This window comes from Thalassophryne amazonica, chromosome 12, assembly GCF_902500255.1.
Source record: "Thalassophryne amazonica chromosome 12, fThaAma1.1, whole genome shotgun sequence".
In the NCBI taxonomy this organism is placed as follows: Eukaryota; Metazoa; Chordata; class Actinopteri; order Batrachoidiformes; family Batrachoididae; genus Thalassophryne; species Thalassophryne amazonica.
In genome coordinates, this window is record NC_047114.1 from 48,508,360 (window position 1) to 48,532,827 (window position 24,468).

The window sequence follows — 24,468 nt, forward strand, 5'->3', positions numbered from 1 at the left end:
CTTGAGACATCTGTGGCATTGTGCTGTGTGATAAAACTGCACATTTCAGAGTGGCCTTTTATTGTGGGCAGTCTAAGGCACACCTGTGCACTAATCATGGTGTCTAATCAGCATCTTGATATGGCACACCTGTGAGGTGGGATGGATTATCTCAGCAAAGGAGAAGTGCTCACTATCACAGATTTAGATTGGTTTGTGAACAGTATTTGAGGGAAATGGTGATATTGTGTATGTGGAAAAAGTTTTAGTTCTTTGAGTTCATCTCATACAAAATGGGAGCAAAACCAAAAGTGTTGCGTTTATATTTTTGTTGAGCGTATTTTGCTGAGTGTTTAATGGTTATTTTCGGTTCGATTAGGTATATAATATTTATATTGTTGTGTGGGCCGCCAGAAGAGGAGGTACTGCTGGCCCACCACCAGAGGGCGCCCTGCCTGAAGTGCGGGCTTCAGGCACGAGAGGGCGCTGCCGCCACGGACACAACCGGGAGTGCCATCTGTCACACATCAACTCATGACAGCTGTCACCCATCTTCATTTCATCACTCCATAAAACCTGGATGTCATCTCCACCTCGCTGCCGAGATATCATCTATCTATGAAGGTACTTTTCTCTGCTGACCTAAATCATTGAATAATAACCTGAACTTCTTTGCAGCCGTATTCCTGTGGCGTTTCATTATCTGTGGATTGGCGTTTGGTGTGAACAGCGACGGCTTCGCTTCACACCCAAACCAGATAAGTGGTTAGACAGGAGCTGCACGAGTGTGTGATTAGAGGTTGAGGTGACTTTCCACCTTCTGACTGTTTTTGTTACTGGGTGTGCACACACCCACATCTCACTGTTTGTGCTCCTCGCCAGCAGTACCAGATCCGACAGTCGGGGACGGTGATCACCTGGGAATTCGGGACTTGGCGGCTCCAGTATTCTCCGGGTTCTGTGGCGGTGGAGATCGTGTGGTTCCGGCTCTTCTTGGGACAGACGTCTTCTATCCTCGAGCCTGCCCACACGTCACCTTGGTGTATTGACTGCTATCCGATTCTGTGATTGTCTGTATAATCGTTGTGCACATTCACAACATTAAAATTGTTACCTTTTGGCTCATCTATTGACCGTTCATTTGCGCCCCCTGTTGTGGGTCCGTGTCACTACACTTTCTCCAACATATATACACGAATGTCTACCTGCACTTGACTGCATGCACCACTAGGATGGTCCTCTATGTCAGGGTTTGAGTTTTGTTTGTTTTTCTGATTTATTTTGGTCTTTTGATCTGTTTATTTTTGCATTTCTTTGGTTTTTGTTTTGGTCATTCTCTTGCTGGGATTTTCTGCTTGGGTTTGTCTCTTCTTCTCTTGTCTTTCTCTTGGTGATGGGTGTTTCTCTCTCTCTCTCTCTGGTCACACCCTTGTTCTGGTGCTTTCCATGCACACCTGTTTCTGATTTGCTGATTGTCACCTGGGGTTATATAAGCTCACTGGGTGTGTTTGTTCCTCGCCAGTTTGTTATGCCATGTGCCTTCATTCCAGCTTTGTTCCTGCGTTCATTTTCCTGCCTGCATCATTGTGTGTACCTGACCTCCAGCCTGTTGCCTCGACCATGCTGATTGCCTGATGTTTTTTGTACTGCTGCTTTTTCTGGACTGCTTACTTGTGTACTGACCTCTGCTAGCCACATCAGTAAAGCCTTCTAAAAACCAGAGCTGTTTGTTTGAGCCTTGCATTTTTGTCCTGTAATTCCTGACCATCCAGCCTGATACTTTATGCCAAAAAAAAATTGTGACTTTCTTGAGGTGCTTTCCAACAAAATTGCCCATCTTGATGAGAAAATGTTTTGTGCAAAATTTTCATTTTGATACGGCTATTCTAACCACTGCCACACGTGGGGTGGAAATCACAATGGTTAAGCATGTATTAGTACAAACCAGCAACTGTAATGTACCTGTTTACATATGAAATACAAATTGAAATGAGAGATAATCTATTACATGTTACTGTCCACCTATTTAGTGAAAACAAACAAACAGTCATGGGGAGTGGCATTTGGTTTCGATTTTCTTTGCCTCAGGGAACTGATGTCAATGCCACTCAACAACTTGCAGCGGCTATTGGTGCTGATGTTCATCCTTCATTCATTCTGATTGTAATCCTGGATAAGTGCAACTCCTCACTCAGCAAAATTTGTGACAGCAGCAATGTTATCCAGGACCTGCTGTGAAGACTGGAATGGACCCCTCCCACTCAGGGGTCCTTGATGAAGAAGTCCATGTTGACATTGAATGCATCAAAAATGCGACCTGAGGCAGATCTAACAAAATCTGCCTCTAATGAACTCATGTATCCAGTCCATAACTCAAAATGTCACTCGCATGTCACAAAAAAATAGGGGCCGGGTGGCAGTGGTTTTTCAAATCTCATGAAATTTCACCCAATTTATTTTTACACCTAAAAGAACCAAAAAAAGAAACACCTTGAAAAAGTTGAAGTTTGTTTTTTGGGACCACCCTAATGTGGCACGCTGATAACTTGCTACAATAGTCTCACATCAGCAGAGATGTGATGTGAGCAGGACTTCACTTGGGTTTCACTGTGGTCAGTGGACACACATTAATGTCATGTATAAATGGGGGTGTGTCTGAGTGTTTGGTATTTATTTTAAAAAAGGCACATACAACCTTGGACATAGAACCAGATTTTTGGTGGTCTAAGATATAAATGCAAAACTCAGTTTATGAGAAATGCCTACTGTCAGACTGTTGATTTATTGTAAATTCATCAGTATGCCTATCAATATCAAAGTGTCAAGCTTTTATTTCCACTATATTATTGTATTTTGTTGTTTAATAAGTGGAAATTTTATGATGTATTTTGACAAAATTGATTCTTTTACACTTACTTATGCATATATTTTGAATTATGTAGTTAAAATACAAGTGCACCAATAAGTCTGACCAGGACTATAAAAACGTGGGAGAGTTCATCCAAATTAATAAAGTTTAAAATACAAATTGAAGTTACATCCAATATACATGTATTTCAGCTCTATACTGTTTATCAGCTTTTTATTATTTTTGCAGCATTTTTGTGTTTTTTGTTAATCATAGTTGATTTTTTGTTTTTTGTTTTGCACTACTGTGTGTGGTGTGTTGTCGTATCTTTATATTATGTTGTTTTTCCATTTTGTGTTTCTTCAGCTTTGTAAAACTTTGCAAAACCTTGTAATTGTTATGCCGCGTTCACACCGGGCGTAACGCGAGCGACAGCGGTGACAGGTTGCCATGTAATCCCTATGGAAGGATGCGTTGTGGTGTCAAGCCATGCAACGCGACGCGAATAAAGCGACGCGAATGAAGCGATTTTGAGCGATTGGCGCATTTGTGGTGCGATATTGTGTCGCGTTGCCCTCTTTCCCCAAGTTGAAAAATCTGAACTTTTTCGTCTTGTCGCACCGCGATGACCAATCAGGGACTGGATATGTAGTGACGTGAAGATGTCTAGAGTTTATACTTGATGTGGACATGTCCTGTGTCTGGCAGCCAGCCTGTGAGCAGGACTTATGTCCCTTTTGTCCTTTATTTCGCAATTATGACAGGAGAGCGAGCAGCAGTGGCAGCAGCCATTTTTTTTTTCACGTGCGCGCACCAACGAATTGTCCGTGAAGATAATTTTATTTTCTACACAGATGTATAATAAAACAAATGTTGACTGGTTTATAACACAATGATGAGAGTTTGAGGGAAGAGAGAGTGAGGAACCACATCGGCAGCCAGTGTTTTTTTTGTTTTTTTTTCTTTCATGTGCGCACGCGAACAAATCTTCCGTGAAGATCATTTTATTTTCTACACAGATGCATAATAAAACAAGTGGTGACTGGTTTATAACACAATGATGAGAGTTTGAGGGGAGAGAGAGTGAAGAACCACAGGAGCAGCCATTTTTTTTCTTTGTATGTGCGCGTGCGAACGGGACACGAGGTCCTCAAACAGGGTCCTGGAGAGGCAGAAGTACTGAGGAAAGCAGCTGTCATCCAGACACAGCTCCTGCAGCAAATGATAAAACCCCCCAAATTGGGAACGTTTCATGAGGATATTGTGAACCCAGCGACGGCGCCACTGGCGACGTTTGTTGCCTTTCCACAACAAATACGAGGTCTATTAGAAAAGTATCCAACCTTATTATTTTTTTCAAAAACCATATGGATTTGAATCACGTGTGATTACATCAGACATGCTTGAACCCTCGTGGGCATGCGAGAGTTTGTCCACGCCTGTTTTACGTCATTCGCCTGTGGGCAGTCTTTGAGTGAGGAGTGGCCCACCCTCTCATTGTTTTTTTCATTGTTTAGGAATGGCTCAGAGACTGCTGCTTTGTTTGATCAAAATGTTTTCAAAACTGTAAGGCACAACTGAGTGGACACCATTCGATAAATTCAGCTGGTTTTCCGTAAAAAATTTTAATGGCTGAGAGATTTTGGTCTGGTAGTGTCGCCGTAAGGACGGCCCACGGCGCCTGACGGCGATCTGCACTTCGAGGCGGCAGCGTCTCGTTGTTTCAAGTTGAAAACTTCCACATTTCAGGCTCTGTTGACCCAGGAAGTCGTCAGAGAACAGAGAACTTTCAGAAGAAGTCGGCATGAGGAGTTTATTCGGATATTCCATTGTTAACGGACATTTTGTAATGAAAGAACGTGCGGGCAGAGTCGCATGTCGGGCTGGACCCGACCGCAGGGGGTCGCGACAGGAAAAACACCTCCGTTGGAAACCTTAACGGGCAAGATGGAACATGCCCAAGCTGTTAAACAATTTCTCAGTTACTCACTTGTTGAAAGCCATCAAAAGCCACCTGAATTTTACAAATGGTTTTCAACACGGAGGTGTTTTTCCTGTCGCGGCGCACACAGATTCGCCGAGTCGTCACGGAAACGACTCGGCGAATTTGCGCGCACATCTTTCATTATAAAATGTCCTTAAACAGTGGAATGTCCGCATAAAGTCCTGATGCCGGCCTCTTCTGAATCTTCTCTGTTCTCTCACGACGTCCTGGGTGAATCAAGCCTTAAATTAGGATGTTTTCAGGTCGAAACAGCCCGACGACGGCACCTGGAAGCGCTGCAGGACATCCCGCTCTGTGGGAAGTCCTTACAGCGACAGAAACACCCCATAATCTCTCATCAGCCTTTAAACCTTTCACTGAAAACCAGCTTAATTTCTCGAATAGTATCCACTTGGATATTCCTCACAGGTCCAGAAAAAATTTTGATAAAGCAACGCGCGCCGTCTGGAGCAGCGTGTGAAACAGGAATTCAGCCGAGAGGGCGGGACCACATCTCACTCAAGGCCTGCCTACAGGGAAATGACGTCACCGACACGCGTGAAAAAACTCACGCATGCGCACAAGGGTTCCAGCATGATTGGTGGAATCGCACGTCATTCAAATCCATATAGTTAAAAAAATAAATAAAAGAGTCGGTTTATTGTCTAATAGACCTCGTACAACACAGCAACTCGCTCCATGTGATCAAGGTCTGGCATGTTGACTCACGGTGAGGGGAATGGAAGTTCCTCCTATTTGATGATGCAGGCAAATTTTCACAGCGAAAGTTTCCGCCCAAGCAGAGGGACACACCGGGCAATGGTGGTGCGTCCCTTGCCAGGCGAAGGAAGCGAATTTGTGGCATCACATGCGGTGTGAGCGCGGCTTTAGACCTAAGCAGTGGGTCACCCATTTGAGTCTGGTCTGCTTGAGGTTTCTTCCTCAAATCATCAGAGGGAGTTTTTCCCTTACCACTGTCATCTGTGTGCTTGCTCTAGGGCAGGGGTAGGCAACCTGTTCCAGAAAGAGCCATGAGGGTGCAGGTTTTCTTTGCAGCCACTGACTCCACCAGGTGATTTTACTGATTAATATCACTTTGAGCAGATGGAATCAGTTAATCAGTGAAATCACCTGGTGGAGTCAGTGGCTGCAAAGAAAACCTGAACCCTCATGGCTCTTTCTGGAACAGGTTGCCTACCCCTGCTCTAGGGGTTGGTAAGGTTAGACCATATTACTCATGTTACTCATGTGAAGCGCCTTGAGCCAGCTGTCTTGTGATTTGGCACTGTATAAATGAAATAAATTGAACTGAATTGATGTCTGTGCTGTAAAAAAAAAAAAAACCCTGGAACAGTTGAAAAAGTATGCGTCAAGAAAACAATCATCTTTAACTTGGTGCAACATCAGTGGCTACTGAAGACGGGACATGTGGTTTGCAAGGTTGGATAACGATTTGCTGAAAACATGAAGGCAAGTTGCCATGCATTAAATTTGAGCTGCGTCCAAAGGATTACTGTGACCTGCTGAACACGTTCTTCCAAATGTGTATTCTTCTATACCTAATGTACCTCAGACTGTAACTGAAGCTGGCCCTGGATCAGTGTGGATCATCATCTCATGATGGATGAAGGACAACGTCCTTCTGATTCTTCAGGGGTACACATTTGGAAACTGAACGCTTGCTGGACTGTTTCAGAACTGCCAGTTCTGCTCAACAGCAGCTCCAGAGTACGTATGTTGTTATAGGAAAAAGAAGCACCTCAACAAGCCGGGGAAAGGTTTTCGAGCCTCCTGCATTTTTCATTTCATCTCAAGCAGTCGAGAATTCTTTGTCAGCATCTATAAGATGCCGAGTCCGATAAGCAGTTTAAACCCATGCACCAGCTGAAATCTACTGGTGCTCATTTGAGCACTGGGTAGAAATAATTCTGTTCTCCCCTGATCACAAAAATGTAGATTGCAGATGAATAAAAGATGAAGACGTGTGGATGTCTAAGCACAGGATTAGAAGCCAAGCCAGCAGATGAATATGCCGTGAATAAATAATGAAATATTAAAGGGTGAATGTATGGAGGGGCCTGGCGCCACAACAAAGAAGAGAGTTTAATTCTAAATGTGGTGTTTTGTGTGCAGGTGATAGTGGACTCCATGGTGTCTCTGTGCCGTGAGTTGTGTCCACTGTCCTGCTCCGCTGCCGAGAGACTCAGCCCTCCTCTGTCATCTATCTCGGAGCAAGTTTCCATCCCTCGCTCCGCCATTCACAGTGCACTGATGGAAAGAGCAGCTGAGGACATCAACAGAGCCCTGGAGTGAGAACCAACTAAAACATTCTGTATCAGCACTGCTGGCAGCTGAAATATTAAATGAACTGTGTCCCGCATCGTCTTCACAGGGAGGTGAAGCTGTCTGTTGTCTCCTACCTAACTAACTCCATTGTGGATCAGATTCTACAAGAGCTGTACTCCACTCATAAATCCCTGGTACTGGTAATATCCCTTTACTGCATGAACTTCTTCTAGTACTGCAGGTTCATGATATTCTTCTGTGTTTTAAGATTAAATTTTCATGTTTTCAGCATTGATGGTGCCGACATTGTCAATCATCAACAAAGAAGGAATGTGTTAAAATGTTTAGCTCCAGTTTGACACATAGGATCCTTGAGTATAAATTTGATCATTTTTTTTTACAACAAAATCCTTGTCTTTTGTACTGCACCAAAAAGCTAATATATATATATATATATATATATATATATATATATATATATATATATACACACACACACACACACAGTAAAACTCACCTAATCCGTCATCGCATAACCTGGATAAACTGGATATTCGCACTCCCCAGACAAAAGCCCCAATGCTTTTCTATGGTTTCCCATGTTAAGAATCACCATATATAAAGGATTTTTGTATAACGGATTTCACTCACATTGAACAAAACGTCACATCCGATAGCAATGCATTTCCATTAAAAACCTCTCACATATACTGGACAGAGCACTCTGGACATGTCCAGTAACAGAGGTACAAAATTAAGTTCAGCACTGACACTCTGACTCAAGGAAAGTATTTCCTTGATTAAAAGACCCGGCATTTTTTTTTTTTAACCATGCTCAGACCAGGTGCCTAAACGAGACAGGCCGTAATTCAAGGCTGGCAATTATCAACAAAATTCTGCTTGTTGCCTTTACTTAATATGGTGTTACGTTTCGTACATATCCCTGGGTGTGGTGAACCAAACCGCTTTAGCTCAGAGCCCTCTGCATGGCTGTGAACCAGCGCACCTGCTAAATGACGGAGACCACATAGGGCTGTGATTTGTCACTTTTGTGGTTTCACTCCTTCCTCTCCCATAATATTTTAAAAGTTTTTACAGTGTGCATGCTGATTACATTTTGATCATGGATCAAATATGTTTGGTAGAAAAGTCCGCAAATATGACCAACTTCACAACACGGAGTCAGAAACAGACACTCAAATGACCTGCAATTCATGGATGAAAATTTCCTGTACCGTTGGTTTCGCGGTTGATAATTGCATAAAGTAGTGAAGATCGCTGATGGACAAATTAATCCAGAAAAAGCCATTGTTCTTGCAGCAGTTTGCATAAAGACGTGATGGAGAACTTAAAAGGGTCACACGCACGTCAACGTCATTGCATAGCCACAGAGTTAGAGAAGCATAAATCAGGCTTTTGGATTTTAAAGTACCACTCTGAAGTGGACTTAGGAAAAAAGAGTGACTCAACTAAATGAAATCTTTTTAATGCACATAATGGCCGGAGCTTATTTAAGACAGGCATTTATTTATTTATTTATTTTTTCAGATGAAATTGTGACCCGGTCATTAAATGAGGCAGGTCCTGATTCAAGGTCAGGCTTTTAATCAAGGAAATACATAAGCCTAATTGGTGCTGGGGATTCCCCGTTGATTATTCGGTACCTCCTGACTGTAACTAATTAATTACATACATATAACAGATTTTGTCCATTCATTCATATAACGGATTTCAATTATAACAGACATATATATATATATATATATATATATATATATATATATATATATATAAAATCTCCTCACCTCCCCAGACATTACATGTGTGTTCCTCAAGCATGGGTCCTCTACCAGAGCCCAGAGACCCTCTTTTAGTTTGAAGTTCAAGGTTACAGCTTCTAATGCTCCTATTACAACTGGCACCACTTTGTATTTTACCTTCCACATCTGCTCAAGTTACTACTTCAGCCCCTCATACTTCTCAATTTTTCACATTTTTCTCATGGTCAGCTGTCAACCACTTGTTTGTACCTGTTGGTGTACACTGTCCCAGCTTGCATCTTGCATCCTGGTACTATGTACTGCACTGTTTTTGGGGTAACTTGGGTCCTGTCTGCAGTGGTAGAGTCCTGGTGCTGAAACGATCTAGTGCTTAGGACCTGTTGTTGTGCTGCCTTGATCAGAGCCTCTATGCTTTCATATATGTATTTTGTTAGCCACTGGTAGGACTTCTTGATGTCAGCCACTTTTTCTACCTGTCGATGGTAGTACATTAAATGGAGGGGCTTGGTCTTCCATGAAACCTCCTTCTCCTCTTCCTTATCACCATCTGTTTTCACCTCTCCGAGGCCCTCTTGTGGTAGTGGTAGTGGGCATCTTTATGATGTATTCATGCATGCTCCTCATCTCATTCTGGATTGTGCATGGGTGGAGGGGCCATAGATTGCTTTGGTGGCATTGAAAAAGCCATTTCATGTCATTTATCTTGGCGAGGGCTTGGATTTCAGTAGCCTTTTTGATCTAGCAGTGATTTTTTAGTTTGTGAGTTTCATTTACAGAGTCGCTTGGCTTTGCTGGAGTCAAGACTTTTGTCTCACAAGGTTGGATCTTTCTGGAGGTTGAGGAAAGCTTTTTCATCACTTGTGTTTTTGTTTTCCTACTACAGAGCTGGTGACCCTATGGACACAGTAATCCAGATAGTTTAAGTTGAAGCAGACTATGTTTAGGGTACCTTTTCTTGCCCCCTCCCTGTTCAGGGTGAGCAGAGTGGATCCTTAAAAAGGCTGGTCAGTCACAGATGCAGCTACTGAAAATCCCTCTTGCTTCTTCCAAGGGTTTGAAGATTGAATAACCCATCCTTGCCACATCAGAGCTAAGGGCTTCCACAATCCTGCCCCTGTCACTCTTTGCCGATTGCAGAGAGACTTGTGGGTGTGCAGCACAGTGTAGAAAATCTACATCCAGGGTTGATCTGGAGATGCCTGTGAGTGGGTCTTGTTTATCTTTGTAAGTCAACAAACACACAGTCCTTGACAGATCCTTAGTCTGGTCCAATGGCTGTGAAATCCCAGATGTTTAGGGTTTGTGCACTTGCTGCAGCCCTCATCTGCTTTCACTGCCATTGGATTACAAGCTGTCCCCTACTCCACCTGATCTGCCAATGAGGACTTCTTGTTTCACTAGAGCCCTGTTAGCCATCTTGTCTTCAGGGTTCCTGTTGGGCCTTCATGGTGACTGTAGTTTCCACGGGGCATATAAGGTCCCCACCATATTTCACTCCAACATGCATTCGGCTGTTTGATCCGTTGTCAGTTTAACTTTTAGAATATTGTTCTGGTCAGTTAAGTAGCAGAGAGGGCTTGTTAATCAGTTTCAGCTGCTTTTGTGTTAATGAAATAAACATCAGGTTCACTAGAGGTGCAACAATGAGACAACCCCCAAAACACAAATGGTTTCACAGGTGGAGGCCACTGACATTTTTTTTTTCACTCATCTTTTCTGAATGATTTTATACTAGGTTTGCATTTTGCTTGGGTCAGTGTCACTACTGGTAGTGTGATGCGCTGCCCAGACCCTACGGAGGTTGTGAAGGTAGTCCAACTCCTCTAGGATCGCACATCAATATATATGCCATTGCCAGAAGGTTGGCTGTGTCTTCCAGCACAGTCTCAAGAGCATGGAGGGGATTCCAGGAGACAGGCAGCTACCCTAGGAGAGGTAGACAGGGCTGTAGAAAGTCCTTAACCTATCAGCAGGACCAGCATCTTCCCCTTTGTGCAAGGAGGAACAGGATAAGTATTTCTGGAGCCCTACAAAGTGACCTCTGGCAGGCCACTGGGGTAAATGTCTCTGACCAAACCGTTAGAAACAGACTTCATGAGGGTGGCCTGAGGGCCCAACATCCTGTAGTGGGCCTGAGCTCGATTGACATTTGCCATAGAATACCAGAATTGGAAGGTCCACAACTGGCACCCTGTGCTTTTCACAAGTGAGACCAGGTTCAACCTGAGCACTTGTGACAGATGTGAAAGGGTCTGGAGATGCTATGGAGAATGTTATGCTACCCGCAGCATCATTCAGCATGACCATTGTAGTGGTGGGTTAGTGATGGTATGGGGAGGCATATCCCTGGAAGGATGCACAGACCTCTACAGGTTAGACAATGGCACCCTGACTGCTATTTGGTATCAGGATTAAATCCTTGGACCCATTGTCAGACCCTACACTAGTGCAGTGGGTCCAGGGTTCCTCCTGGTGCACGACAATGTAGCAAGAGTATGCTGGCAGTTCCTGGAGGAGAACGGAATTGGCCCCCATGCTCGCTTGACCTAAATCCAACAGAACACCACTGGAACATTGTGTTTCGGCCCAACCAAGGCCACCAGGTTGCACATCCCACTGTTTAGGAGCAAAGTGATACCTTAGTCCAGATCTGGGAGGAGATCCCCCAGGACACCATCCGTCATCTCATTAGGAGCATGCGAAAGAATGTCAGGCATGCATGCAAACATTTGGGTGCCATACAAAATACTGAGTACCATTTTGAGCTGCTGCAATGAAATTTTGGCAAAACGGAGAAGCCTGCCATATCATTTTTGGGGTTTCTTTTAATTCAGCCCTCAGTTTTCATTTCCATCAAATGATGTGGCATCCCTTTGTTCCTATCAAGTTACCCAGTCTACATCAGGAGATCTGATCTTTTCAAAATGTTTCTTTCATTTTTTTTTTTTTTTTTGGAGCAGTGTGTGCGTGTGTGTGTTCTTAAAATTCCATGCAACAGCCTATTTTTTTTTCTAATGAATTTCTTTGTGCGTCTGAAAACCTGTGGTAAATCCATATGTCTGGAAAGTGTTTGACACAAATCCTCCAGGCTGCATTCTCCTATTTGTGTCTAAAGAAAGCTTAATTCAGCAGCTGCATGTCATTACCATCCAAAGTTTACAGTGATTTAGAGCAGGTGTCATGCAAATATTGTGCTTGGGGACATGATTAGACAATGCAGATCCTCCCATCAATAACATAAAATTGTTTACAATGCAGCCAGTGGAAGGTAGGTAACAATATTTTTGGCAATAATTGTGCCTGCCAGGTTCTGTTTTGTATTCTGTTCACTGGTTTAATCGTTACATCTCACTTTCTTTTCTCTGTTTTGTTGCGGTACAAGTTTGTACCCTATCACACCTTGTGATTATCAAGAAATGGATTTTCTTCATCTTCTTGGGCTTTTGTTTGTGTCCTTCTTGTTTGTAAGGGTGGACATAACGGACATTGGGTGCTATTCTCATTGTGCTATTGTCAATAGTGTGTAAGTCTGTATTTGCATTTATATATGTTTGATGTGTGTATTACATCAGCTACGGCAGGTGTCTCAGGCAAAGCGCTGGGATGATGGCACAGGACGACGAACTATCCGGCACTCCAGAATTATAGAGTCTTTGGATTTCGCTGATGAGGATCTTGGCATCAACCTGGGAATCGTAAGTGTGTGAGGTTCATGTTGGGAATATAGGTGTGCTTGCTTGTCAAGTGAGTGTTTGCTTGCTCTCTGGAGATACATAGTACATATACGATTATATATGATTTAATTTGTCATCACGTTAACCATATACATCATGTAGGACTTGTGAGATGGTTCATCTATGAATTTTAAATTACGACTCTTTTTCCAACCCTCTTCCATATGTTTGATATGCAGTGCTGTGCCCCTGGTACACACCTTGTGTACAGCTTACAATTTGCACTTGCATAGTAACTTCTTACTGGGAATTGCTTCTGCTGTGGATGTGGCAATTAGGAAGACATGGGGAGAGAGGTGGTCTACCAGCTGTGTTCTAGTTGTCCTTCTTCCTGCTCTGCATGCCTGTTCTCCATTCATCTCATGGCTAAAAAACAAACCCCAGTGTATAATTATAATCATTACCCCATATGATGGGCCAAGTGAGTGGATGGAGGGGGGGGCAGGTGGTCAGGGGTGCCCAGAGGCTGACCTTCAGACATATTCCTGAGTGTCCCTTGCTGAGTCCCTTGGGTGCCCCCTGGTGCTCCTGGGCAGTGGTACATGGTGTGGGCATGAACCGTTAAGAGGTGTTGTTTGATGGTCTTCCTGTTGCCCTGTGGTTCTGATGGAGAATACGGCATTGGGGAAGTGGTGGGTATCAAATATGAGCATTAGTTGGGGTGGTTACATGGGGAGCTTGCTGGGGTGGCTGTTGGGTTGCCCTCCCACTGGCTAGAAGCATCTGGTTTGTCCCCTCCTGTTGTCTTTTGTGCCAGGACCTCATCCTTGGGGTGTGTGGGAAGGGGACGTGTGCCTGGGAGTGTTGTCAGCCCTTGCTGTGGTGGGTGGTCCATAGTGGGTCATTGTCTTGCCCCTCTGTGAGTGTGATTGGGCCCTGTCTGACATTCAGAATCTGGGTGTCTGTCCTATATCTTATCCTTACAGAGCTGATTTATTCCTGTGTGTATCAGAGATACAATGATTAATTGACAGCTGTTTCGATAACTGACTGATCATTTTGAGTCATTTCAAAAAATATTTGATTTCTGCTTCTTAAATGTGAATATTTTCTGGTTTAGTTTGCGGTCTACTTTTGTTCTATCTGGCAGTAAACTGAATCTTATGCTGTGGACAAAACAAGACATTTACAGGCATCATCTTGGACTCTGGATAATACTGATCATCATTTTATTTATTTATTTATTTATTTTGCTGTTTTTGGACATTACAAGTAATCAAGAAAGTAATCCCTTTTTTCAATTATGAAAATAATTCTTTGTTGCAGCTCTAATGGTCATGGTATGCGACTGTATCTTTTTTGTAGCGTAGCTGATCTGCATTCCCGTGGTCACTCCTCACTTCCTCGTGGCACAGAGTTCTGGTCCTATCAATCCTCAGAGACAGGAGAGTTCTCTTTGAGGTGCTTGCTGTGACTGTGGGCTCCCTGTGGGGCCATTCATGCAGTTTGGGGTTTCTGTGGCATTGATGGCCTCACATTCACTCACATTATTACAAATCTCATTGTAGCTATCACACTGGATTTATAGGACTGACATGCACATATGTGTGCATACATTCACACCATTGACATTTACACACTATACCCTCTAGCCTGTGTCAGATTTGTATTTCTATGATGACTGTCATAATTACGATCATCTCATCTATGAAGTGCTTTTTTTTTTTTTTTTTTTTTTTTACAGTTCCTGTTAGCTTCTCTGTTGTTGTGGTTGCTGTTTTTGTTGCCATTTGTCACTGTCAAACATTTGGTTGTGGCATAGCAGTTACCCTGTCCATACAGTGCCTGCAAAAGTATTCACCCCCTTGGACCTTTACACATTTTAATTTGTTAATAACATTTCAAACTCAAAACATATTTCAGGAGACTTCTCTATATTAAAACTTATAAAAGTATCCTCTAAATTTAAGCTGAAAGCAAATCTCCCCAACTTGATAAAAATTAAATCAAAATGTCAAAGCCTAGATGATGGGTTGCATAAGTAATGGCCCCCTGTGGTATAACACATGTAAATCATCAGTTTTATTGCTAATTTTCTTTCGACAAGTGAGGTGATGGATACATTAACATTTCCAAGTCACTAAATATGACTTGGGCTTTATTTGCATCAGTTATGAAAAATACAAAACAGTATTGTACTCTATGGTAAGTCTGTGTGGAGTTAATCATCAAGAAGGAGACGAGGAAAGCCACCAAGATACCAAGGTAACGCTGTAGAAGTTATAGGCTTCGGTGGTAGCGATTGAAGAGATTGTGCATTGTGCAAGTTTTGAATTTCTGGAGAAGAAGGGGGTTGGGGAAGTGATGGATATCAGACCCGAACATTAGTTGGGGTGGTTGTGGGGGAGCTTACTGGGGTGTAAGATCCCCCTGTAACTCTTACTATACCAGGTAGTTAATTTAAGTGAAACGTCACACAGTGGGAGCTCACTATATGAAGATGTGCATGAAGGAAAATATTCCAGTGCAACATCTTTAATGGGAGATAGCTGTACTTTTGTTTTTATGACACACATCACACGATATTGACTTCGTAAGAGCAAGTCCTTACATGTCCTTGCCCTTGTCATTGCTGTTTATAATAAACTCATGCAATACTATTACAGAGTTTATTATTTTAATGAACAGCAACTGGTGACCCCAGCACAGAGAAGATGACCTGAGATTAGTGTAAAGTAATCAGAGTGGTAGAAATAGATCAAGGTCAAAAACCACAGGAGTTCCATTAATCAGGTGAGGGATTTGGTGGCAGAGTAGTAATTAAGCAGGCAGCAGAGTAAAACATACCAAAACATTATTATTATTATTTTAAGACTGAAATTGATATGGATTAATCAGAAGTTGCTATATTTATTGTTTATTTGAAAACTATTTACTGAACACCCTCAAATTTGACATTCAAATCAATGATTTTGATCACAAAAGTAAGAGATCTATTTACAGAAGAAGTTGTTTAAGATTCATGAATATTCTTAAGTGTATGAATGAATATTTGCAGAACAGCCTCAGAATTGAGATTCAATGTTTTTGATCGCAATAGTAATGAAACTATTTACAGAACAACTTTTTGTATAAACTCAGAACATGAATATTCTTAAGTAAGAATGAGTAACAGAAGAGCCTCAGAACTGACATTAGATGTAGTAGAAAATTATGAACTAAGTATGAATGAACAAGAGCTGTCATACGCAACACAACTTTTTTATTATTTTTTTTAATTTTATGATCACAGTGTGATTTTTTTTTTTAAATTATTTATTTATTTTTACTACCTAACATTCTTGTCATTTTTTTTTCCCACACAAAGTTAAACAGTATTGATTAAGGTGTGTGTGTGTGTGTGACTGAGTGAGAGGGAGGGAGAGAGGTTGTTCTAAGACTGTTTATTTTTTATGATCTGTGTGAACTTGGTGATTCATGAAAACATCCAGTGATGGCAAACAGGGATGGCAGATGTCAGCCTTGTTCACTGTAATCTTCTCAAAAGCACCGCGTTCAGTACGAGCAAATTTTTCTGACTTTATATCACCTGCCAAAGTAAGAGCAAACAAACAGTTAAAAAACAAAATCCCAACGGGAGTGACGCAGTGACCGACACAACATGAGCTGTTTTCAGCTCTGTCTTGTCAAATGCACCCTGTACGTTACAAAACAAGTTCACAATTAACTTTAAATACCATACAAACCAAAATAGTGGTGAATTGAAGAAAACCTAAGGAATACTGAAGACAGGAACGTGAGGTAGAATCAAGCCAAGCACAGAGTGAGAGTTCCTGTCTGTGTGTGTGTAAGAGTGAGGTCTGGTACAGAGACATGTCTGTGTAGGAAGGGGCGGGTGCTGTGAGTGACTGGCCAATCACACAGCGTGAAGACAGTCAGTTAGCCAATCAGGATTTTCCTTCAGCACGAGCATGCTGATCAAAAATGCGTTATCTGTATCGGATACTCATCTGAAAGGAGTATCCGGCTCAACCCTAATAACGAGGTAGGGCAAGTTATCCAACTCATCAACTTTTGTCTGGAAAAAAAAAAAAAAAATGGAGGAAATAACCCTATCACACGACCCTTGCCATACTCATATTTATAAGTGGCCATGCCCTGATGACAACCCACCTCAACTTTCTTTGGCTTTTCCAGCTGATTGTGGCAGTTTTTAAAACATATTCCTATGATTTTTCTGTCATGAGGGATATTGGCTTTGACTTTCAATGTTCAATCCTGAACTACAGGGGGAGGTTCTTTAGTTTCTGATGTTGTATTCTACTGTATAAGGGCAGGACCTTTGAGTTCCAGTTCAGTCTGAGAATAATCTTGATTAGCAATACACCATACATAGTGCTACATTATACATTAAAATTAACATAAAAACTGTTTTCAGATTGGAGTGGAATGTGGATTAGAATCTCATTTGAGGGACTCTAACCAAAAGCTTGTGCACTGCACAAGATGAATATGGCACATTCAATGTGTTGGTTAATATTAAAGAAGTTGGTAAAGTTAATATTTTACAGCAATCTGAAGCCTCATTAATGGTCCATATCCATATGTAAATCCATCCATGCCTTTCAAATGGCATATCACTGTCACTGTCCACATACAGCCTTTACATTGGCGTGAATGTTAAGCGAAAGCATCCACTACACGCACTGCAGACCCTTTTGAATGTTTTTGACAACATCTAACATGGTGACAGTCCACGAAGCTGAAATGCTTTTTTTTTTTTCCATAAAAGAAACAAAACTGTAGGAAGCAGTGTAATCAAAGATGTACATTAAAAACAAGATAATTTCTAGATTTAAAGCTCTCATCAAAATATACCACCATTAATTAAGCTCTTCCTTCATGTCCTTTAGCCTAAAGTTGAGTCTGGCTTAAACTTTAGCTACACTATCCACACAATTTCAAATGGTAGTGCTCAGCTTTGTTTGCTTCTATGGAAGCGCGTTGCATTCACTGGATAAAACAAAATAGACGCCTTATCTCATAATTACGAGAAAAGATCTAGTAATTATGAGATCAGGAAAGGTGCTACATTGCCCTCTGCTTCGCTCAGAACCACATACTGCACATGCTTTTCAAACACATTAATTTGTATCCATGAAGCATCCCGTATTGGTTCAAAAGCTCCTGCAGAAAGAGCGCGACATCCAGCACGTCAGACTGGGCTTTCCGCCTTAACAATCCCAACAACTTGAGATGCCTGTGCAATGCTGACATATTAACATTAATACCATCCTCATTTTTAAGAAACATATCAGTATTTCCCAGTGTCTCAAACTGAGAAGGTTATAATAGCAGAGTAATTGGTCACTGATTAGTGAAGATTTTCATGCAACAAGAATGTTTTCTTTTTTATTCTATTTTGTATTTACAAGAGAAAGATCTCAAGATTAGGAGATCTTTTCTTGTAATTATGAGATAAGATGTCTATTTTTTATCCAGTGAATGCAATGCACTTATGTACGTATCTGTAAGCTTTCAGAAAATGAATGCAAATATGTACAAAGGGTGCAGACAAAGGGTTCCCTCTGTATCTGTATTTAACATTGAATATAAACTAGATGTAAGATCTAAGACAATGTCCATTTAATGTATCGCCAAAACTTTTAAAAATAATGAAAACTTGCTGAAATTCAAATTGTCACTTCACTGCTCACTTCATCACTTATTTGCACTTACATGCACACTGGTTTTTAATGTATGTGTGTATTTTATAGGGTTGTGAATTTTATAGATAGTGTTATCTTTTAGGCTGTTTTAAGGCAGGTTTTATACTTTGGTTTTCATCTTTTTTATTTTGTGAGTTTTATCAATGCCGTAGCTGTCTGTTTGTGCCTTTTGTCACTTTCTGCTTTGCCGTGTGAAGCACTTATCCCCAAGATTAATTTCCCTGTGGAGACAGTAAGGTATATGTGATTGATTAACTTCTAAGATACAAATTTCTGCTCCTGCAGTTTTATAGCAAAAGATTCAAGTTGTATTTAATTAGGTTTGTACATTCATATTATTATTATTTTTTAAGAGATTGTTGTTTTGTTTTTTATCCACCCCCCCACAATCCCAGGAAATAAATAAATGAATAAATAAATTGAAAAGTATATACAGTTGTGGTTGGAGGTTTACATACACGGGCATGACTGTCATGATAATTTTGGGCTCATAATGATGAGAGAAATGATTGTACAGCACAGTACATCATTAATGGCTCAAAAAAAGGTGCATAAGTTGGAATTTATTTTGGATCTTCTCTAATTCACATAGTCACAATTATCCGTACAGGCTCAAACATATGCATACACCCTCACTAATATTTGGTTAAGTGTCCCTTAGCAAGCTGAACCTCAACCAGGCATTTTTAGCAGCCATCAACAAGCTTCTGGCATAATTCTGGCTGTATATTTGACCACTCCTCTTCGCCGAAATGGTGGTGTCTATTTAAACTGGTTGTTTTCCTGGCAGGCACAGACCTGACTTTTAAGTGTGGTTCACAAATTTTCAATAAGATTGCAGACAGGGCTTTGGGAAAGCCATCCAGCAGTTTAGTGTTAGCCTGCGTTATCCAACCAACAACCAGTTGTAATGTGTTGGGATAATTGTCCTATGTGAACACCCAGCTGTGGCCAAGTTTCAACTGGCAAGCTATTGATTTGAGGTGATGCTGAACAATTTGGAGGCAGTCCTCCTCCTTCATTATTCACTGCACTTTGGGCAATGCACCAGTACCACTGATGGCAAAACAGCCCCAGAGCATGATGTGACTTGCCACCATACTTAACACTTAGTGTTCTTAGGTTTGAAAGTCTCATCTCCATTCTTCCAAGCATACCTCTTGTCATTATGGCCAAATAGCTCAATCTTTGTCTTGTCTGACCATCAAACCTTTCTCCAGGAGGCATTTAAGCTGCAAATTTCAGTCTAGATTGAAGGTGTCAATTTTTGGAGCAGGAGCTTCTTTCTTGGTCGGCACCCTCTCGGTCCATGACTATGTAAAACTCGCTTCACTGTGGACAGTGATGCTGATATTCCATCAGTTTCCTGTTCATGGCGGACCAGATCCCTGGTGGTTCCTGGGTTGTACCTGAACATCCGAACCAATTTCTTCTCGTGAGGATGGCAGGTTTGGTATTCTTCCAGACCTTGGCAAAGTGATGACACATCTGAGGAACTGGTACTTGGGTACAATATCTGCAGTTGTTTAGGGGCCCTTCACACATAGTACAAACATGGCTGAATTGCCCACAATGCCAAAATCATATGCAATATGTGTAAAATTGAAGCTGCCTCCAACGCCTCATAAACCTGTTGCTACAACTATTTGCACACACCAGCTGCTGAAAGACAGAGAGTGCCCTGTGAGAACCCATTCAATCCCTCTCATGCCATTCGCACTGTTAGCATGAAAATAGTGAGCAGACGATCACTTTCGAGCTGGCTGTAAAATTTGTCTAAGTGCCCCCATGAGTGTGGCATTGCAAAACAGCAATGCACATGTGGCGTGCCAGAGTGTCAGCTCCCCTGCAACACATGTGCTGTGCGTGTGAATCGCATGTGTGCTCCCCCCTCCAATCCGCAACACGTGGTGGATATGTTGTGGATGGATGCGTTGCGGAATAACTAAATAGCAGTAAAAATAACTAAAAAGAAATGATCACATAACACATAACAGAGTGACACATTGGTGTGTGTGCTGAACTGACGGGTGTGTCTACCAACAGCCATAGCTGTTGAGATTTCTGGTTCTGGACATCACAGCTGGGGAACACGTATCGTGTTTGGATGGACATGAACTTCCAACTGTCCACTGTGACACACATGTGTCTGCTTGCTGTTCTCATGTGGACATACATAAAAACATATATTGCTGTTGTGATGGGCTGCAGTGAGCGAGCAGGCTGTCCCAGGTGAAACAGACCGTCAGATCATAACATGCAGCAGGTGATCTGAATGTCACGTCATCCACATAAGCTCTGTTCCACATGATGCGGTGTCTGTTCTGCGGTACGCCGTCCACAGGACACGTGTCGGGCTGGACACGTGCGCGTAAATGTGGAGATGTTAAGAATGCACTGGTTCATTCATGTCATTTCATGACTGTACGTCTGTGACCATGGGTCATCTACAGAGAAACAGACAGTTCATACTTGTATTGTTTGCGCGATAAGAGGAATTCAATAAAATGCAGTGTTGTTTTTATGGTGTGTGATTTTATTTTTTATTTTTAAATACGTTTATCTCCTTATTGATTTCAGGATTTTTCCCACACCTTTTATAGGACAGTGATGGTAGAACAGTGGTAAAGTTTCTGACTGGCAGTCAGAGCTTTTGTAAATTGCAGGTTCAAATCCCGTGGGTGGCTTGTATTTTTTTCCACAGCAGCTGCGTGATGTGGTTACACATGCTCCAGCTGCTAAACGAATCCATCGCAGTGGGATCGTTTGCGCCTGCCCGACCACATGTCCCTCTTGACGTCGGCTGGATGTTTTCCTGGTTCGCTCATACGAGCTGTTTCGCTGTGATTCATCCTGATTTGTACTTACTTGTGCTACGTGTGAAGGGCCCATTAGAAATGGATCCAAGAGACCTTCCCAACTTGTGTAAATCTACAATACTCCTTCTTAGACCTCCCTGAGTTCTTTGGACTTTCCCATTGTTCTGAGTATTGATCAGTCCAGTGAGTGCTGTCCCACACATTCTTTTTATACTGGCAAATAGAAGATACCAGGTGTAGTCAATCATGATCACTAACGAGGAGTTAATAGGCCTTGACCTTGTCATGTTAAGACACTGTGGAACCTTCAGCACAACTTATTAAAAGATTTAAGTGAATGTATGTATATATTTGAGCTGCATATGTATAACTTTGACCCTGTGTGGATTAGAGGAGATACAAAATAAATTCAATCATGTGCACCAAATTCTTGTTTGTTAAAGTCATTAATGATGTATGCTCTACAATCATTCCACCCTGACAAAAGAACAGTTCAAAGACATCATTAAAATCCCCAATTACCATGACATCCATGCATTTTCTGACCACAACTGTACATATGTGTATGAGATGGGGGTGGTGAATATGCCTGGTCCATCATAAATGAATCAGTTAATCAGAAGAAGGTGGCAATGATGATGAATGATTTTTAATCAATCAATCAAGTTTATTTCTAGAGCCCTTTACAACACTCAGAGTGACCAAAGTGCTTTACAACAAAATTTAAAAACAAAACATGGTAAAAACAAATATCCAACAGTAAAACCATTACAAAAACAATTAAATAAAATATGCATAAAAACATTTAATAGCATAAAATAAATATATAATAAATATTCATAAGTGTTTCATTATTTTTAGGTACATTGCTTCTTGATGATTTTTTCTTCAGTGTGCCAAAGATTTTTGCAGAAATACTGTATATGCACAATTAAAACCGAGTGGCATGTTTCAGTGAACTGCATATACACACATACACGTGGTAAAGGTCATATTCTTGGCAAAGGAGAAGCTCAGTTTTTGGCTCAATCCAACATGCCCAGTGGATCAATGCTGACCATCCATATGATAGAAATTTTCCAGCATACACTATGACATTTTGTACTCAGCCTCCATTATCACTTCAGCACATCAGCAGAATTAGATCACTGATGACTTTTAATTCATTATGTTAAAAACATACTTGAATCCTTTATTTTTATTTTTTTTTTTTTTTTGACTGCTTCTATTAATTCCACTGCACCTGTTCCTTGATGCTATAACTATAACTATTTTTTAAACTCTATTGATTTGATATGGCAAACATTTTGTCATTCCTGATGCATATCTACATCTATAAGATGAAAGCTCCTAATGTTCATGTTTTGATGGTGGATGGTGGAAGAAAACCAGACTACCTTTCAGCAAACCAACACCATTGGTGGGGCAACACTTTACACAGAATGTAATTACGGCATTGATGCACTTGAAACCACCGACCCCACATATATTTAATATTGTGAAATATTTCATCTCTTGTGCTTATGTCTGTGCAATTGTATTTGTGTTTCAACATGAAATTAATGCACTCTCATTTCTCCTCTGACAACAGGACACCATAGCTATTAAAAAGCGGACCTCCAGGACGAGAAGAATTCGGCCCGTCTCCACCAGAATAAGTGAGTTTGATTTGCATTCACTTGCCTTCAAGAGGTTTGGAATGCAATAATGGCAAAGTCATTTGAGAATCTGTTTAATATTAAATGACAAAGTGTTTCTTTAGTGGGAAAAATATAAAATAAATAAATAAATAAAAACCATAATGCACTAGCAAATAAAAAGTTGAAATTTAGACAAACATATGGACTTCTCACCATGCAGTCAACAGCTTGCAAGTAAAATATAAGTTTTCTTTTTAAATCAAAAAGTCTGCAGTGTTAATATTTACAGCTTATTTCTGATACTTTGGAATTTTTAGGTAGCCTCCACTCCCAGGATCTGAAAATTAGTGGTTTGAACCAGATTTGTTTCTCCAAATGGGTTTATTTCAAGGACAGTCTGTGTTTTTAAAGTTTCTGATTTGGGGTTTCACCTTGGTTATCATTCCCAAACTGGTTAGAACCATGTGAAATTCTGGTTAAAAAGGTTCCATGTAAGGCTGTGTGAAAGAACCGTATCGATGAGAAAGCTTTGTGGTACTCCACTGGAGATGGTTTTGTTGTCACGACCTTTGTGCATCATATCCGTTGGATAGGAGTGAAACCATACTAATGTACTATGAGTGACGTTCATGTAATTCCAGGAGAATGTTTAAAAGAATGTTCTGCTCAGTTGTGTCCAAAGCAGCACTCAAATCAAGTAGGAACAAGGTGCATAGACAGCTTTTAGGATTTAAGGGAGCTTTAATTTAATTAATATTCTTAACAATCCATGTAGAAGATATTAAATAGTTAGTCAAAAACATCCAAAACCACTTGAGTAAACAAGACATCCAGGTGTTTTTGACTAAAATTCCAAATCCAGCTTTAACATTATTAAAAGCTGAAAAGCATTTTGTAACCAACTACTGTACTTACTAAGCAGTTACTATGGATATATATATATATATATATATATATATATATATATATATATATATATATATATATATATATATATATAAAATATGCTTTTCCACAGTCGTATTTTAAAAATACAATTCACAAAGCATTTTCATATTTGCAGTAATTTATACTGTGCAACATAAATGTAACTGTGAAGTTGCATATGTGACTTTATGTGCTTTGGTATTATTTGTATTTTCTTGCAGGTCTCGGTGAGGAGCCGGTGTCTTCTCCAACCTTGTCCAGGCCTGTACAATCTACCCCACTTTCTCATTCTGCATCATGGGAGTGTCTGTCCACCCTTCCCACCAATGGTTCGCCCTTACGTCATGTGACCCACGTGAGGCCACGCCCTCCACGCAGACACAGAGCAGGGCACCTTCCCCCAGAATCCGTGAGTTGATCGACAAATACTGCATAAAACCCAGCTCTACTGCTAAAGTTTCTTCTTGCACCTTGGAAAGGAAATTAGTTTTTGTTGCACTAGTGGCAACATTGTCTATATGTATGTAACAGAGCTCTGAAGGTCTCAGAGTGGAAGAGAAAATCCACCACACAGACTGAGTTTTGTTGTTTCTCTATTTTACTCCTTTTTGTGAACTTTTCTTGTTTTTCTTGCTTTCTGTGCCAGTGGCATTTTCTAAAAATGACTTTCTTTTAAAGTAGGAAGCTGTCACATGTGCCTCAGTGACTCAAGTGTTATTCATGCGCAGCCATCTCCCAGGTGCCACAGGGCAGCCTCTAACTTAATCCCTTGTTTGTGTTGAGGCTTCATAAAAGGCTTTA

The 24,468-nt window shown here is 41.1% G+C and overlaps 1 protein-coding gene across 1 annotated transcript in view; it reads left to right on the plus strand.

The window, feature by feature from the left end:
* carmil3 (capping protein regulator and myosin 1 linker 3) overlaps nt 1-24,468 on the plus strand; it is a 253,784-nt gene that overhangs the window by 204,368 nt on the left and 24,948 nt on the right. Inside the window, exons 27-31 of the mRNA XM_034182575.1 lie at nt 6,945-7,120; nt 7,204-7,291; nt 12,451-12,573; nt 22,692-22,758; nt 23,889-24,076. Of these exons, the coding sequence (XP_034038466.1) occupies nt 6,945-7,120; nt 7,204-7,291; nt 12,451-12,573; nt 22,692-22,758; nt 23,889-24,076 (642 nt within the window). The remainder of the gene's footprint in view (nt 1-6,944; nt 7,121-7,203; nt 7,292-12,450; nt 12,574-22,691; nt 22,759-23,888; nt 24,077-24,468) is intronic.